The sequence below is a fragment of the Typopeltis vanoorti genome, chromosome 21, assembly GCF_054136105.1.
Source record: "Typopeltis vanoorti isolate ZY-2024b chromosome 21, IOZ_Tvanoo_1.0, whole genome shotgun sequence".
Classification (NCBI taxonomy): domain Eukaryota; kingdom Metazoa; phylum Arthropoda; class Arachnida; order Uropygi; family Thelyphonidae; genus Typopeltis; species Typopeltis vanoorti.
The window spans coordinates 18,446,298-18,464,541 of record NC_143569.1 but is presented as its reverse complement, the minus strand read 5'-3'; the positions used below and the strand labels follow the sequence as shown (position 1 = coordinate 18,464,541).

The following is an 18,244-nucleotide window of genomic DNA, read 5'->3' as shown; positions in this document are numbered from 1 at the left end:
AGTAAATGCATAAGTGTACCAGAAAATTTTTGATGACTTGCTGTCTACTATTGGAGATCACTTTACCATAATGATGAACTGCATCTTTCAAGATGGCTCTGCCCCTTGTCATAGGGCAGAAAGTTAAATAATGCTGTTATAACCCTAAAATGTATCATATGAATTTAGTACTTAAAAAAATCATTAACTTTTGTTGCAGGTTAATAAGTTGCTCAATTCAGTGATTACTGCGGCCAGGAAACAGCCCAGGTCCCAACTCCATTGAGAATTTGTGGTACCAAATGGAGACTGAAATACACAAGAAGAAACTGAAAATGCTTTGTGAGCTCCAAGAAGCCATTACAAGGGTATTGTATCATGACTTGACAGTTGCATCCATCAGGAAATTGATTTTGTCAATGCTCCACCGATGTCAAGATGTAATGAAGAAAAGAGGAGTACCCATGAAGTACTAAACAGCAAAAAGTGAATTTTTAGCTTTGAATGTTAGTAATACTGTGTAGCTGAACTAAATTTTGATACTGGCATTTGTTTTTCCAGTGAAAATAACACTGCCCACCCGTTATGAAATATTTGCAAATTTTCAAGTTTATCATTTCCTAATTATGTCACAACTTGTTCTACAAAGAGCCGAATATTAATCAAAAATAAAAATGTTATATTACCTGCTTCATTATTTTTGACAATTGTGTTAATTATCCCTTTTCAAATAGGCAATCAAATTTTAAATATCAAAAATACATGGTTACAGCAGGTGATACAGTTTCTATAAACGTGTGTACATTTTTAAAGCTTAGGTTCACAAGATGAAGGTGTTTGTGTTCTGTACTATTACCCTGATGACTAAAATTATGACAGCCACAGACTTGACCACCAGTGACTGCTAAGAGTAGAAATAATTGTCACTAATTTCCAAAAGTTAGGGCTAAAAGAACTCCACCTTCCCCTGTTTTGGGGGTAGATAAAGAATAGAAAGGCAGTAGCATACTTTATTTATATTTCAAGTTTATGAAAACACGAGGAAAACGTTCATTCATTTTATATTTTTTATTTGTGATTAAGAATAAAGGAGAATTTACTGAGCTGTTATGACAACGTTCTCAAGCAGCTTGGTGAAAGAAACTGTTCGAGAACAAGAATTTGATCATAGCCTCAGAAGATGTCTGTTAGTGATGTGACTCTTTTGCCACCAGTTGGTGATAGTGATCATGCCATGCTGACCAGCGAAGTAGCCAAATGGGTGTTCAAATCTGGACAGTTTATATGCTGAACTACAAAATTATTAATTATGACAAACTCAGGAGAATACTATCTTTGGTTCTGAAGGACAAAAGGATGAAAAGAAATTGGGTGAACAAGCTAAAGGCAACCCAAAAGAAAAATGAATGGGAAAGAATAACTTTACTGAATGCAGATGGTTCCTAGTATCAGAAGCAGATGAGATACAGTAGGCTACCTTCACCTGCGATCAACTCTAGTCTGAAAATATTAAATGGAAAATTCAATTCATAAGTTTTAAATTGTGCACCGTTCTGAGTAGTGTAATTAAATCTCATGCCATTCCACCTGAGATGTGAATCATCCCTTTATCCAGCATATGCTGGCCTGGTTGGCCAAGTGGTTAGCGTTAGCACATCCACTCTCCAGCCATAAGACTGTGAGTTCGAATCCTGCCTTGGGCATGGATATTTGTGATTGTCTGTGAAAATATTAGGGCTGGCGATTGGTGGTAGATGGTGTTGGTATAGTTGTGGGTGGTGGATTGAGTGGTGTAGATGGAGAGTTGAAGAGTAGGTACCCTCCCTCCCTCGATGAGTCTTTGGACTCCCTGGAAGTGTCACATAATAATAATAATATCCACTCTGCAATGTATACACTACCTACCCATTAGTCAGTTAGTAGCCATCTCAGTTATCAGATCTACTGTCGCGGTAGTGCAGTGCTTGTGTTCAAGTAACCCTTATTTTACTTAATAATGACCCCAAAGCTCAAGAGTAGGAATGCTGGCAATTCGGATATGCCAAAGGTGGCATATCCGTAAAGTGCCGTAAAGTGCTTCCTTTAAGTGAAAATGTTAAAATTCTCGACTTCATAAGAAAAGAAAAAAAATCATATGCTGAAATTGCTAAGATTCTATTCACATTCACATAACTTTTATTACAGTATATTGTTATAATTGTTCTATTTTATTATTAGTTATTGTTAATCTTACTGTTCCTAATTTATAAATTAAACTTTATCATAGGTTTGTATATGTTGGAAAAAAAAAAGTTGTTATAGTGTATGGTACTATCCATGGTTTCAGGTATCTTCCGTAGATAAGGGGGGAGGACTACTGTAGTTCAAATAATGAGTGCTCACTTCACCAAGATCGATCAACCTGGTGTATGTAACATAGTATACAGTTCTACCAATACAGTGGATGTAAAGAGAGAGAGAGAGAGAGGCACGAGAACGAGGTTCTAGAGTTGTTGCAAACGTGGATAAGAATTCAGCAGGACAGATGGGATGTCAACACGTGTTAAAGGAATGTTCAGCTGAACTGGTTGGGCCCTTGATATGGTTGTATAATTTGATTCTGAGCCTCAGGAAATATCCCAGAGGAATGGGAAGAATGTATGATAATCCTGTTGTATTGGGGTGGTGCCAAGAACCATCAACCTATCACTATTTCTGAAGTGATTGTAAAAATTTTAGAAAATTTGGTAATAACTTGCATTCAGAAAAATGGGTGAACATACAAGATGTTCATTGTAAGGAACATCAGGGATTATACACAATTGCTCATATTTTATAATAATGTTATGGCACAGTTGGATAAAAAAGGAATGAATACACTGATACCATTGGATTTTGCTAAGGCATTTGATAGGATACCACATGAAAGACTTTTGCTTGAACTAGAGCTGTAGGACATGAATATAAACTATTGGCTTGGAAAATGAGTGGCCCACGGACAGGCACCAGAAAGCAGTATATAGGGGGATGTGAATCTGCCAGATTTAATTTGAATGATGTGAATCTGACCAGTAGTGTGTCACAGGGATCAGTCCTTGGGCCATTGTTGTTTAATCTGTACATTAATGATATTGGAGAGGGACTGATAGGAGATCTTCAGTTTGCTGATGATGCAAAGATAGGCAGAGCAGAGATGTTACTGATATACAGCATTTGCAGGGTGATTTGAATAGGCTGGAAATGTGGGAAAGTGATAATGGCTGTCAGTTCACTGTTAGTAAGTGTAAAGCTGTGCACTTTAGCATGATGTATCCAAAAGCATATTATATTGGTGGGATTATTCTTGGAATAACTGATGATACTAGAGATCTTGGAGTTATGCTGGATATTAAAAGTTGAAGTTCAAAAGTAACATAAAAAATTGCAAATACAACTGAGATGATTATTACAATATAGAAATGAACTTGTTTTGATTTGGTATTGCAGTACAATAATATTATTTGATCCACTTACTGGCCATATTGCCATTGATATTTCTGTGAATTACTGATACTCTTAGACAATTTTACTTGTTTCATAGGAGAGGATAAAAAAAAACATTTCTCAGGATTAAAAGTACTTAATATTTCTAGGATCAGTTAACTTATTCTTTCTTGAAAAGGCCTTTAAATCCAGATTTATGGATATTTATTTAGGAAAGGTATATGAATTTAAAATACAGCCCAGAAGTTTAGAGCCCTTCTCAAGAAAGGTATCGAATAATTTTGCAAGGAACATCATACCATGTTTGGTAATTTGTTGATTACTTTTAAGAGTATTAAAAGCAATCTATGGATAAAAGGCACTGTTTTGAATGCTGTTTTGTTGGCACTCAATTTGTATGTATTTTTTGCAAGTCAGAGCATTTAAAAATGTTCACAAGCTGTTCATTCTGCAGAATTTGAAAACCTGTGTTTAAATTTTCAAAATCTGTGAATCTATCCTGATATAATTTTTGCATAATTTTTATTGTTTAATTTATATTTCAATTTAATTTTTACAATAATTTTTGTGATTGTGAAAATAGTAGTAGTGGTGGTGGTGGAGGACAGTAGATGGCTTTGGTGTAGTTGCAGTTCGTTGGTGGATTGAGTGGTGGAGATAGAGCAGTAGAGTAGGTGCCCTCTTTTGATGAGTCTTTGGTGTCACATAATAATAATAATAATAATAATAGCAATATCATACTCAGAATTATATTAGGATAGATCAAACTGTTACAGTTCATTTTCAAAACTTTAGCTAAAGTTTTGCATGTATTTATTTAACTTTAAACTCATCGATTCACCAATCCAGCTAGTGTAGTATTGTATTGTAGATGGCCATAGTAAAATTTATAAAAGCATCATATTTTATATATATATTTGGATCAAGTTGCCTTTATATTATTATAAGGAATAGTTTCGTGTCTGTGTGTATTATTGAATACTACGAATTAGCTAATTTTGAATAATCAGCGAATTTTGAAGAAAGTGGAATTACATGCATTCAACAACTGCCTGGAAAAATATTGATAAGGTATATCTCAAAAACTGAATGTCTGGACAATAAAGAATGAATTACTAAAAGATACTAATCATCACTCCTTTTCTTATGCTGTTGTACTAAATAGAAACTTTTCTAGCTACTTTTCATTCCATCCTGGTTGACCAACTGGATAGCATATCTCTTCCCAACTAGCAGGCTGTGGGCTCAAATTCCACTATGGGTTCAGATGTTTATTGAATGCCTTTAGGTGGTAGATGAATTCATCTCTTGGTGTGAGACAACCACCCTGCTTATTGGATGCCACAAATACCTTGAAAAACCTCTATATCTGGATTTGGGCAGGGTTTCCAGGTTATCTAACTCTTAACTCCTCCCCTACTAATCTATTCTACGTTTAGAATATATACATTTCTTTTGTGAGCACAATTCACATAACATTTTTTTAAAAAAGTTTATGCTTGTGGTTGAAATTCTTAGTCCTTTTTGCAAGAACATAAGCATCTTTCTAGCACCAACATGATATTACTAAATAAGGACTTAAGTACTAGAATAAAAAATGTGAAGTTAAAACTAAGGGATAAAAAAAATTAATTTCACAGCCAACATTACTAGCAATAAATTTGTTTTTCTTTTCTTTTTTTGTAGTTAATAGTATACTGCAGATGCTGGTAGTAGCACTGTTAGTGTCTGAAATGTGTTGTCAATTAGCAATAAAAAAGTGATGGTGGCTAAGAATGGTTTATTTAGATACCCCTAGATTACTCCAGTTAGTACTCTAACAAAAAATTAAAGAATGTTATCTGGTTAGGTATAACACTGTATCCTCTGTTTTTAACATTATTAGTCATATTATATTACAAAATAATTGGTCCAAAGTTAAATAATTGTTTTTTCTTTTCTTTTTTTTCTCCAGGACTCAGTGTCTTATATTTGATGGGTTTGCTGTTTATATTATTTCAGAATTATCAGACAGTGAAAGCTATCATGTATTGGTTTTATCCTGATCTTAAGTCATTTAGAATAGATAATGAAAAGGTATTGTAAACTGTGTATATATAGCAGTGCTTTAATGTGTGTGTGTGTCTGTCTGTCTGTGTGTGTATGTGTGTGTGTGTGTGCACACTCATAAATGGAGAAATGTATAAAGAAATACAATATTGAATTGCATTAAGGTACATTATATATCTTTAATGTAACTGTCTTAAAAAAAACCTTAAATGAGCACCCTGATTATGATTTTGAAGGAACCATAATCATTGAAACAGTTAAAAAATTATATTATTATTATTATTACCTGACACCTCCAGAGAGTTCAAAGACTCGTCGAGGGAGGGCACCTACTCTACAACTTTCCATCTCCACAACTCAATCCACCAACGAACCGCAACTACACCAATGGCATCTACTGCCCATCATCGCAACCACTAGTATTTTCACAGACAATCACAAACATCCATGCCCATGGTGGGATTTGAACCCACAGTCTTTTGGCTGGAGAGCAGAAAGCGAATGTGAATATAATAAGACTTGATGACTTCAATTGTCTTATTATCCCATAATGCAATGAACATATCCTTACAGACTTATATAATGCTGTGCATTATTATTATACGTTATGAGAATATAATTTCTTGGCATCTTTAATTTATAGTATAACCAAGTGAAAAAACTTCCACTTCAATGTCTGACTATGAAAGGGCTAAATGTAGAAAACTTGTCTTATGTACCATTGGTGCCATTTTTGAAAGCTGTTGGATATAACTTTTGTTCATTTGTGCTTCCTCCTTTTATCATCCAGAGGGTAGTATTGCAACATCACCTAAAGATAAAGCTGATCTAGCATCATCCTTCATCCAGCTCTAGAAAAGATGACCAAGGCAAATCACCTATTTTTTTTTACCTGCAGCATTGCATTGCATGCTTCTTGTGATCTGCCAGAAAGATATCAGAAGAATCTTGAAAAACCTAGATAGCAAAGGCTTCTGGTTCTGAATGGAATCACACCAATTGTGTCTAAGAGATGTGCTTCCCACATCTCTTGGACTAATTGAACCAACCATGTTCTTTATCATCTGTACACTGTGCTATATTCAGGCATCTATTCTACAGTATCGAAGAAGAATTATGGATGTATGTGTAACTGAAAAAAAGCAATAAGTGTATACCATCAAAACTATTGACCTACTACTCTCACTTTAGTATTGTCTAAAGTAATGGGATAATCGTCATTAATCAACTTCTTTGACTGACACCCGGAGAATTGTCATTTAATCAGTGACCAGCAACATGGATTTTACCCATGAAGATAGCACATCTCCTCATCTGCATCACCCACCTATGGACATATGTGCCATGGAAAGGTTCATAGAAACATAGGTTTCTATGTACTTCATAGAAACCTGTGCTCTTCTGTTTGGCTCCTAAGACTTCCTTCCTAGAAAATAATTGTGGAGAAGCCTTAGAAATCACCTTCTCTACTTTCCTCCCTGTGAAATTGGATTACCAGTTTTATTTCAGGCTGTTCATTACATGCAATGGTGAAAGGTGCTCTCTTTCAGATTTTCCTGTTATTGCAGGTATTCCTCAGGGTTCTGTTATTTCACTCATCCTCTATCTCATATATGTAAATGACTTACTCTCACTGACCTCAAACTCTATTCTCAGTTTTGCTGATGATAGCATTCTCTATTCATCCTACTCGTGTGACAAACCTTTTAATGCTCAAGCTTCAAGGTCAACCTAATATCAACAATACCAACCTAATCACCTACCTTCGGTACTTCCAAAACAGTTTTGTGTCTTTTCTTGCAAAAAGAGATCTTAGTTCTTCTCCCTTCACCTTTGACAATGCTCAACATAGCCATCAAGATCAGATCTTTTTTCTTGGACTTACTCTTACTCCTAGCCTTTTCTGGCATAATTACATCTTTTCTCTAGTATCCTCAACTTCCAGAAGGCTTGCCATCTTGAATTGGATTTTAACAGTATTGATGTGAACACAGATTGATAAGAAAATAACTATTTATTAACTTAAAAGCTAATATTTCGCTGGTATTATATCCAGCATCTTCAGAGCACAGAAACAAAGTTTGTTACAATAGCGAGACAACCACAATTCGGTGTAACAGTGGGACTAGTATAAGTAATTGCAGCATGCAACACAGGGCTAAAGACTATACCATACAAGACAATACTATAATACAGTGATATTTCGGCTAACGTACATAGTTCGTTCTGGAATCGCATTTGTTAGCCGAAATGTGATTTCCCATAGGTTTCTATAGAAAATTGTTTAATTCGTTCTGGATGCTGCCTACTATTTAAAGATAAGTTTTATAAAAATAGTAAAAAGCACACTATAAAAAGGCAAAAACTCACCAAAGGCTGAGATGAAAAGCTACCCAATTAGATGAAGGAGAATGGAAAGTAGAATGAAAAACTGACGATCGTTACACTATTATATACACTTTATTAAACTGAAAATATATACACAACGTTTTTACTATTCTTCTTCCCAATTTTCAAAGTTTATTCAAGGTAAGTCTTCTCTTCTTCAGTAGCTGGCCTCTGTCTCTTTGCTAAAGGAGAAGTCAAAAATCTGTCCAAAGTTGATTGAACTTCTCTTTTTTTCAGAATGTTTTTAAAGTGATTCAGACACTTGTCTTCAACCAAGGCACAAAGTCTGTTCATTTCAGCTTTGTTGGGATGCCACTTTGTAGCCAAAGACTGAAACACTTCCCAGTAGTGCAGCATTTTTTTAATGTCACCTGTTGGCATTCTTCCCTTTTTATTGCTGTCCTCCTCCTCTGATGAGCACTTTTTATCTTCTTTGTCTCTTTCCTGATTCAGTCGCTTTTTCAACTCTTCAAGATCTTCTGTTGTCAGATCTTTTGAGTGTTCTTCAACTAATTCTTCTACATCTTCTTCATTTACCTCCAAATGTAATGCTTTGCCCAAGGAGACTATCTTATCTAGAATCAATGTCAGCATTTCAGCAAGTTCCCCAGCAGCATCTTCAGCATCTTGAACACTGGAAACAGCACTTCTTATCTTGCAGCAGTCTGGCCATAACTTTTTCCAGGCAGCATTAAGTGTCCTAACTGACACTTCGTCCCATGCCATGGCAATGACTTGAATAGCATGAAAGATATGATAATGATCCTTCCAGAATTCCCTCAGAGTCAGACTGGTAAATGAAGTTGCATCAAAACATCTTTGGAACGTAAACAACCTAGTCGGGTTGGTGGGTCTCTCCTATGTGATGTGGTCAGCTCATTTCTTTGTCACACTGGAATGGCCCGACTGTTCATGTTTGCTGCTTTATGTTAGCTCCCACATCCACTAAAACATTCGTTAGCTGAGTCCAAAAAAAAGTGAAAAAATCTTCGTTAGCCGAAAAATTCGTTAGCAGGGTCACTCGTTAGCCGAGATATCACTGTACTATACTATACTAGACAAGATTATACTAGTCCCACTGTTATACCGGATTGTGGTTGTCTCACTATTGTAACAAACTTTGTTTGCGTGCTCTGAAGATGCTGGATATAATACCAGCAAAATATTAACTTTTAAGTTAATAAATAGTTATTTTATTTAATCTGTGTTCGCATCAATACCGTTAAAATCCAATTCAACATGTGTGATGAACACATAAGCCTTTCCACACGGCTTACCATCTTGTTTCACTCAAAACATTACTTTTACTTATTCTGTACAAAGCTCAAATCCAGTCAGCCTTGGAATATTTTCTGTCACATTTGGAGTAATGCACCTAAAACTTTAAAAAAAAAAAAAAAAAAAAAATGACATTATCCAGAAGAGAGTAGTTTATTTGATCGACTCCTCTCTAACAGACTCTCTTCAGCCACTCTCTCAGAGACAGTTTCCATATTATTCCTCTTCTGTAAATATCAGCATGTGCTTTGTGTGGCAGAACTAGCATCCATTATGTTCCCGATTTCTGTTAGAATTACAGCAATACAAGCAACAGCTGCCCAGTGAAACAGTTGAACTGCTGACTCACCCAACTTTTTCCAGGAAGCATTCTCTCAATGCTACAACCTCTAGCTCTTCAAGAGGAATAGCAACTGGAATATTACTTTGCTATTGAATCTAGCAGCATCTATTTTTGATAGGCCTTGAGCTTCTTTTGTGTGAGAGTGATATATCACTTATATATAAAGGGAATAATTTGATTTGAGATTTTGTTTTTAATTAGGCTAGAAGCAGTCATATGATAATTAATTGGAAGTCATAATATCCAGTGGATATTTTATTTTGTTGCCCGTTATTTAAACCTGCAGAGGAGATACTTAAAAAAAAAAAAAAAAAAAAAATGTGACGAATCACTTATTTCACATAAACCTAATGTTTATCCCACTTAATAAACATTGTTTCAATATACAGGTAACCCTCATATAACGTGGATGTTAGGTTCCATAGAAATGTGGCGTTATATAAATCGCGTTATGCAAAACTCAGATCACATATAAAAAGTAGGGTTAGGTTCCGAAATTGTTTTTTTTTTTAAGATTATATAAACAATGACATATCCAACAAAAATATTTTTTTATTTAATTGAAAAGGAGATGGTAAATCCCGTTTTATTTTATAGCCAGGTCCGAAACTCGGATCGAAATCCATAGAGTTTAATGCCGAAAAAACTATCGGTGGGCCCAAGTGTAAATGAACACTTGGGTAGTACAATACCAGGGCAACTCTATGCAATGGTGGAGCAAGCTCCGTCACTAACTTTAATATTCTCTCATAATGTAAAACCCAGTTCTTAACAGATGTATATATATTGTTTTACATTATGAGAAGAGGTCACTACCCAGACCAGTTTCAACCTTTTTTGAGGTCTCATCAGTGACTAGGTAGACCTGGAATATCAAGGTTTTTAAGTGAACACGAACTTACATACCTCTACTATCGAATTGCCGAAGTGCACTCCTATATTGTTAATTATTGTTAATTACTAAGATAATGAGCCGAAAGGCTATTTTACCGGCAAATTTGTTAATTGAAAGAGAGATGGTAAATCCCGTTTTATTTTATAGCCGGGTCCGAAACTCGGATCGAAATCCATAGAGTTTCATGCCGAAAAAACTATCAGCGGGCCCAAGTGTAAATGATCACTTGGGTAGTACAACACCAGGGCAACTCCATGCAAAGGTGGAGAAAATAAAACGGGATTTACCACTTCCCTTTCAATTAACAAATTCACCAGTAAAATAGCCTTTTGGCTTATTATCTTAGTAATTAACAATATAGGAGTGCACCACTTCGGCAATTCGATAGTAGAGGTATGTAAGTTCGTGTTCACTTTAAAACCTTGATATTCCAGGTCTACCTACTCACTGATGAGACCTCAAAAAAGGGTGAAACTGGTTTTGGTAGTGACCTCTTTTCATAATGTAAAACAATATATATACATCTCTTAGGAGCTGGATTTTACATTATGAGAGAATATTAAAGTTAGTGACGGAGCTTGCTCCACCTTTGCATGGAGTTGCCCTGGGGTTGTACTACCCAAGTGTTCATTTACACTTGGGCCTGCCGATAGTTTTTTCAGCATGAAACTTTATGGATTTCAATCCGAGTTTCGGACCCGGCTATAAAATAAAACGGGATTTACCATCTCCCTTTCAATTAACAAATTCACCAGTAAAATAGCCTTTCGGCTTATTATCTTAGTAATATGTTTATTTAATTCAGGTAATTCATGTAAGTTAAGAAAACATATAAACTATGAAACAAACACATAGTATAAAATTATAAAAAATTATAAATTGTACGTAAACTTCATTGCATATAATGCATAAATATTTTAGGCAAAATAAAATGAAGTGTATATTTTAATCGTCATCACTCTCTTCAAAACTATCATTTCATAGATGTTCTTTATTTACGAGTGTCCGAACGTCATCATCACTTGAATTCTCATTGCATACTTTGGCTGGTTTAGTTATCAAAAAGTCAGTAATAAGACCTTGCTTATGACTATGCTGCAATTTTTTATTAAGTTCATAATATGGAGCTAAACAAATATCCAATTGTCTCGCGAATTTTCCGGAGCACTCCATTGAGAGATCATTATCCATTAAATAACTTTCTTGTTAAATTCAACCCTTCTGCTAATTTCTTTAAACTGAATTCTTTAACAGATTCATCGCAATCAGAATCTTCAGCAGAACTTTCCCTGCCATTTGGTTCGACGTCATCTATTAATTGTACCAGTTCCTCCTCATTTAAATCTATTTCCCATCAATTAATTCACTAATTTCATTTTCAACCATATCGCAAAAGCGCTCTAAGTGGCCATTTCTATAAAAATAAATTTTTTACATAAAAAAAAATAAAAGCATTACATATTGTATGTAATTCACCAAAAAATAGTTCTCAGCTTGATATTAACACTTATGATTTTTAATGCGCTTTCCTGGCAGAAAATGAAAACTATTTTCAACAATAAGCACTTGATATGGTAAACAATTGATGTTCATGCTTGCTAAAGGGTATTTCCCCCCAATATAAACTCTCTACTTATAACTACATGCGCGATTCTGGCAGACGCAAATTTGATGAAGATAAAATTTGATTTTTATGTTGCACGTTGAAAAATATATGAAAAAATAAAGGGTTACTACAGTTTGTAGACCGTCTTATATTGAAACCGCGTTGTATAAGTAGTGTTCAACAAGGGATGCTACAATTTGTAGACCTTGGTGTAATGCATTTTTTTGCATTACATTACCTGTAGTGTAATGCATTTTTTCTTAACCATTAGACCTCATGAACAATTGCAGGACTTATAAAAGTATTTGAAGAAGATGCAGTGATATTATTATATAGTTATTCTAACTCTTGTTGAATATGCATTACAGACAGAATTCTTGTGTGATTGTGGTAAAGTTTATATTGGACAGTGTAGATGAATCTACCTTTACAGGAATGAAGTAACATTAAATAATACTCATTTACTGCATTGAGATAGTAAAAATATTTATTTTGAAACTTGCTGTTATCCCAGAAGAGACTTAGCTGGTAAATCGTTAACCTGTGCCTTTTGATCATTATTTTGTTGATATCTTTTTTTCTAGAAAAATTTATTAATTTTTATATGTTTTGCATAATGTGTATGCACCTGTTAGATTAATTTTATCTCTCTATACACATTCTCAAACTCTGATTGGATGGATTTTATTTGAATACAATATTTGGGATCCTTATAAAAATCATTTAAGCCATTTCAGATTTTTTTTTTCCCCTCAGTTGAATTATTTGCAGGAGTGAAAAGAAGCAAAATATTTTAAAGTTATGTATACAAGTAACTATTCTAGTTTTAATGAACTTAAATAAAATTTGGTTTTTAGGATGTATACTAGAATAAGTATTTTGTGTGTGTCTCTCTTTCCCAACAAAGATAAAGTATGTTTGAAGTTTTTCCACTTGGTTATACTATAAATTAAAGATACAAAGAAATTATATTCTTGATTTAATCCTTTATCCAAGTGTAAGTAAACAAAGTTTGTGCCTGAAGTATTTTCAGGACTGGGCAACTCATATATAGAAGCTAATGACTTCACATCACTTGCCTTAGTATCCCATAATACAAAGCACATCTCCTTGCGGACATGTATAATGCTATGCATTATGGGAAGGGTCACTACCTAGACCGGTTTTGAACTTTATTGAGGTCTCATCAGTGGGAGTCAAACCCAGAGGTGATACCAAGGTTGAAGTAATGCAGAAGTTGTCTTTCCATATACGAGTAGCCAAAAGATATTACTCTGGATTAGAGATAGTTGTTGGAAGTTTTTCCACTTGGTACTATAAATTAAAGATACAAAGCAGTTATATTCTTGGTTTAATCCGTTATCCAAGCGTAAGCAAACAAAGTTTGTGCCTGAAGTATTTTCAGGACTGGGCAACTTGTACATAGAAGCTAATGATTTCACATCGCTTGCCTTGAGAACAAAAGTTTCTAATTATAGACCAGTTTGTGTATCTGCAGTTCTGCATTACTTCAACCTTGGTATCACCTCTGGGTCTTTCTCCCACTGATGAGACCTCAATAAAAGTCGAAACCATAAACATTTATGCTAAGATATTTTGCAGTAATTTTTTTAAATAATAAATGGATGATAAATGGTATTATAAAATCATTAAAATGACAAATCTTTATTAAGGTGAATGTCAATGATAGATAACATATTGAAATCATTTAAAAACTGTGCAAATTAAAAGAGATGCTGCATAAATAAATAACTTTTTGCTGCGGATTGTATCGAAGCACTTGTCGCTGAAGTCTTGTATTAAGGTTGTTATACTTTTTCTTCATTTCTGCTATGTCTCCTCGATCTGCATCACACTTTGCTGAACTCTCTTTCCCCATCAACTTAGCTATGAGTTTCCAGATACTGGGATGCATGTTGGTAATGGAGATTTTCATTGCATTGTGGAACCCTTCTATACTGTTGTTCATTCTCAGCATATTATTATAAGTTCTTTCAACAACTTTCCACAATTCTATAGGAAATGTCGGCTTCATTCTTCACCTTCGCAAGCTGCGGCTTCATTCTCCTCCTATATAGTGGGTTTCAAAGTAAGATACAAATTCTTTGGGCAAATCATCATCATCAGTCAATTGAACAAATCCATCAATAACAATAGCAGATCATTTTAAGTTTGCCATTGCTTGATAAACTTTAGGTTTCCAGAGTTGAGAAGGGTGACAATGCTCACTGAATTTTTTACATAATGGAGTTAGTGCATAGAAACGTTTATCAAAGGAAGCACACACAAGCAGACTGTCAGTATTAGAAAGCTTAATTTTAAAGAAATTACCTTCCTCTAACTGATTAGTTGGTTGGTAAGGTCACCAGATTGTTAATTTACTTTTTACGGCGAATTTTCCAGCCACGATGCATAGCATTATACATGTCCATAGGGATATGTACTTTATTTTCATTATAGGATACTAAGGCAAGTGATGTGAAGCCATTAGCTTCTATATACGAGTTGTCCAGTCCTGAAAATACTTCAGGTGCAAACCTTGTTTGCTTACACTTGGATAAAGGATTAAACCAAGAATATAATTTCTTGGTATCTTTAATTTAAAGATAAAGCACATTAGTACCATGGGTTGGCCTAATCCAGAAGCCTATTTATAGAGACCAAATATGAACATTTTTGACTCCTATTCAGGGCTCCAATTAGCAATGCAGTAGTCTTATGCTAGGCAATGAAATTCTTCTTGCACCTAAAATCATTCGCAAACATCCTTGCTTACCATGGGATTTGAATACACAAGCTTCTCAGTGGAGAGAGTGGGTATTTTATCTTCTCATCCCCTGGCAATGTGATTCACAATTTTGGTTTCAGTTGGATTATTATTTTTTTATTTTATATGGCTCCAACCCACAGTACATTTGTATTGAGGGGAGGAGGGACACTAAGGACTTTTTTTTATTCATTTTTACCAATTATATGTACAGGGTGGTTCAAAATTCCACGTACAAACTTTGAGGACAGGTAGAGAACATCAAAATCAACCATATTCACATAGGAAAGCATGACCGGAAACGCCACCTGAAAGTGAGTAGCGCTGTTTGCCAGCGCTCCAGGTGAGCAATTGCGGCTTCCTCATTCAAGCATTCGGCATCATACGAAGAACGTATCGTTTTATGAACGCTGAGATGGCACACATGCACCTCGTTTACGGTAATGGACAAGCCACTGTACGAATGTATCGTGAAAGGTATCCAAACAGATGTGTACCACATCACCAAACGTTTGCGAATTTGCATCAAAATTTGTATGAGTATGGATCATTCACGGATCGCAGGCATGATAGTGGGCAGCCACGATCGACGCAAAATCCCGCTATGGAAGAGGAGGCGTTGCATGCGATGGACAATACTCCAGAGACTAGCACACATGCCGTTGCCTCTGCTATAGGACTAACTCAATCCAGTGTATTGCGCATTTTGCACTCTGAGTCCTTACATCCATTTCATCTGCAACAGTCCAGTTACTGATGGTGAAGATTATCCTCGATGTGCGGAATTTGCACAGTGGTTTCTGCAGAAAAAGTGCCACAGACCCGGATTTTCCAACTTGTGTTTTGTAAGGTGATTGAAGAAAACTTGTTTTCTTCAATCACCACAATGCTCATGTGTGGGCCAATGAGAACCCACACACTATGCGATCACATGCTGCACAACAACGCATTTGTCATTAATGTATGGGCAGGTATCGTCTCTGACTGTTTAGTCGGTCCATACCTGTTACCACCCCGACTGGACTCCCAGAAGTATCGGACGTTTCTGGAAGAGGTTCTGCTGGATTTACTGAACAATGTTCCAATGACTGTACGTTGGCAGATGTGGTTTCAACACGATTTCCAAAATGGGCTCCAGCCCATTTTGGCATTTCTGTGGATCAGTATTTGGACAGGTCCTTTGGGGCTTGATGGATTGGTCGTGGTGGAACTGTCGCATGGCCTGCACACTCAACTGATTTATCTAGTATTGATTTTTTTCTGTAGGTGACCCTTAAAGCCATAGTATACAAAACACCTGTTGCCTCTGACATGGACTTCAAGGCAAGAATCGCCATCGTTGCTGCTAATATCTGGGAAACTCCAGGTATTTTTTAAAATATATGGCAATCAATACATTGTTGGCATCAGGCATGCATCACTGCTAATGGTCGTAACTTTGAGCACCTGATGTGAAACCATATTATGTATTCAACTACTGTTAAATTGTTCATTTATGCCTAATAAAGTTTACACTACTTACTACTTTGTGTTATTTCTGTATCTTTGTGTCCCAGTTAGTACCTTCCGGTGGCGTTTCCGGTCGTGCTTTCCTATGTGAATATGGTTGATTTTGATGTTCTCTACCTCCCCTCAAAGTTTGTATGTGGAATTTTGAACCACCCTGTATATATATATATATATATATCATCATCATCATCATCAAATTCCTGCCATATACCTTCAAGGGGGTGTACAGGATATGATAGTACTACATGAAAAATTACATCTTACTAACTTCCTGTCTACAATTTTCCTCGAAATCAGTCTGTTACTTGTCAAGACTCCAACATTATCAGATCTTATATTTCTATCATCTAAGGCACTTTGTACAGTATCAATCCACCTATATCTTTGTCTTTATCTGGGTAATTTTCCTGCCAACCTGGAAGAGAACACTTGTTTTGCTAATCATTCCTCGCTCATTCTATTTAAGTGACCATACCACCTGAGATTAGCTCTGCTAATGCATTCCTGGATGCTGACAATGTCAAGTTCTTTCCTAATATCCTCGTTTTTAATTTGATATTGCCATTGATGCCATCTGTTCACGCCTCTAATCTTTCTCAGGACTCTCATATCTGCAGTTTCTAGTCTTTGGTCAAGTGTTTTACTTCTGACCCAGCTCTCAGATCCATAAGTTAAAACTGGTTTGAACACTGTCTTGTATACAGCTAATTTAGTGTTCCGACTAATTTTTCTCTTATTCCATATGAATTTATTCAATTCACGTCCTACCCTACAGCTTTGTTGGTTCTGTTGTCTATTTCCGTATTTAATTTACCATATTCACTAAAAATCGTGCCTAAATAGCTGAAATGTTTTACTTGTTCCACAGGTTCTCCATTCACAACACAGTTGACATTTTCAGTGATTGTACCTATTTTCATTTTCTTTGTCTTTTTACTGCTGACATACCATATCTATTACAACAGTTATTCAATTTAGTAAGGGAATCTTGCAGACTTGTAGCAGATTTATTTAGAAGCATAACATCGTCCGCCCAAAGCAAAGACCTGACATTAACATTTCCAATTTTGATATCATGTTTAATATCACTTTCCTTCATAATGTGATCCATATAGATAATGAATAACAGAGGGGATAATCTACATCCTTGTCTCACACCAGATTTAACATTAAACTACCTTCTTGTACTTTCTTCAATTCTAACTGCTGACTTCCAACTCAAATAAACACTAAGTATTGCTTAATATAATGCCCCATTGACACCATATAACTGTAGTGTATTGAATAACTTCTCTCTTGGCACCTTGTCATATGCCTTTTCCAGATCGACAAAACTTAAATAGAGAGCTTTGTTATATTCCCATGCTTTCTTCAACTATTTGTCGTAAAGTGAAGATCTGATCCTGACAGCTTCTATTTGGCCTGAATCCAGCTTGTTCTATACCCTAGTTTTTCTCCCACAATTCTTCTCAACCGTTTCCCAAGTATACTGGCATAAATCTTGCCCGGAACACAGTAGGGAAATACCTCTGTAATTCTCACATTCAGTTTTTTTTTTCCTTTTTATATATGGGCACTATGAGAGCTCTACTCCAATCATCAAGAAATCGTCCCTCTGTCCAGGCTTTCTGAACTATGCAGTGCAGCCACTGTAAGACTCTTATACCACCATACTTCAGCATTTCTGGTCGAATATCATCTACTCCTGCTGCCTTTCCACATTTCAAGCCTTTGATGGCTTTTTCTACTTCAAGTATGGATATGTATTCCTGACTGCATGCCTGGTCAGTGTTTTTTATCACTGTGCTGTCATCACTGCTTATTTCATTTAGCAGTTTTTCAATGTAATTACTCCATACTTCAAGGATATCTTTTTCTCTTGTTTTCATGTCACCTTTATCATCTCTAATTCCTTTTACAGCACTCTTTCCTCCATTCCTAAGCTTCTTCAACAACCTCCAGAATATT

At 35.5% G+C, this 18,244-nt stretch overlaps 1 protein-coding gene across 2 annotated transcripts in view; it reads left to right on the top strand.

Moving 5' to 3' along the window:
* Positions 1-18,244, top strand: part of LOC150094657 (phosphatidylserine synthase-like) — a 204,537-nt gene that overhangs the window by 33,501 nt on the left and 152,792 nt on the right. For both annotated transcript variants that reach the window (XM_090411080.1, XM_090411079.1), the window contains exon 4: positions 5,396-5,517. In XM_090411080.1, the coding sequence (XP_090267206.1) occupies positions 5,396-5,517 (122 nt within the window). The remainder of the gene's footprint in view (positions 1-5,395; positions 5,518-18,244) is intronic.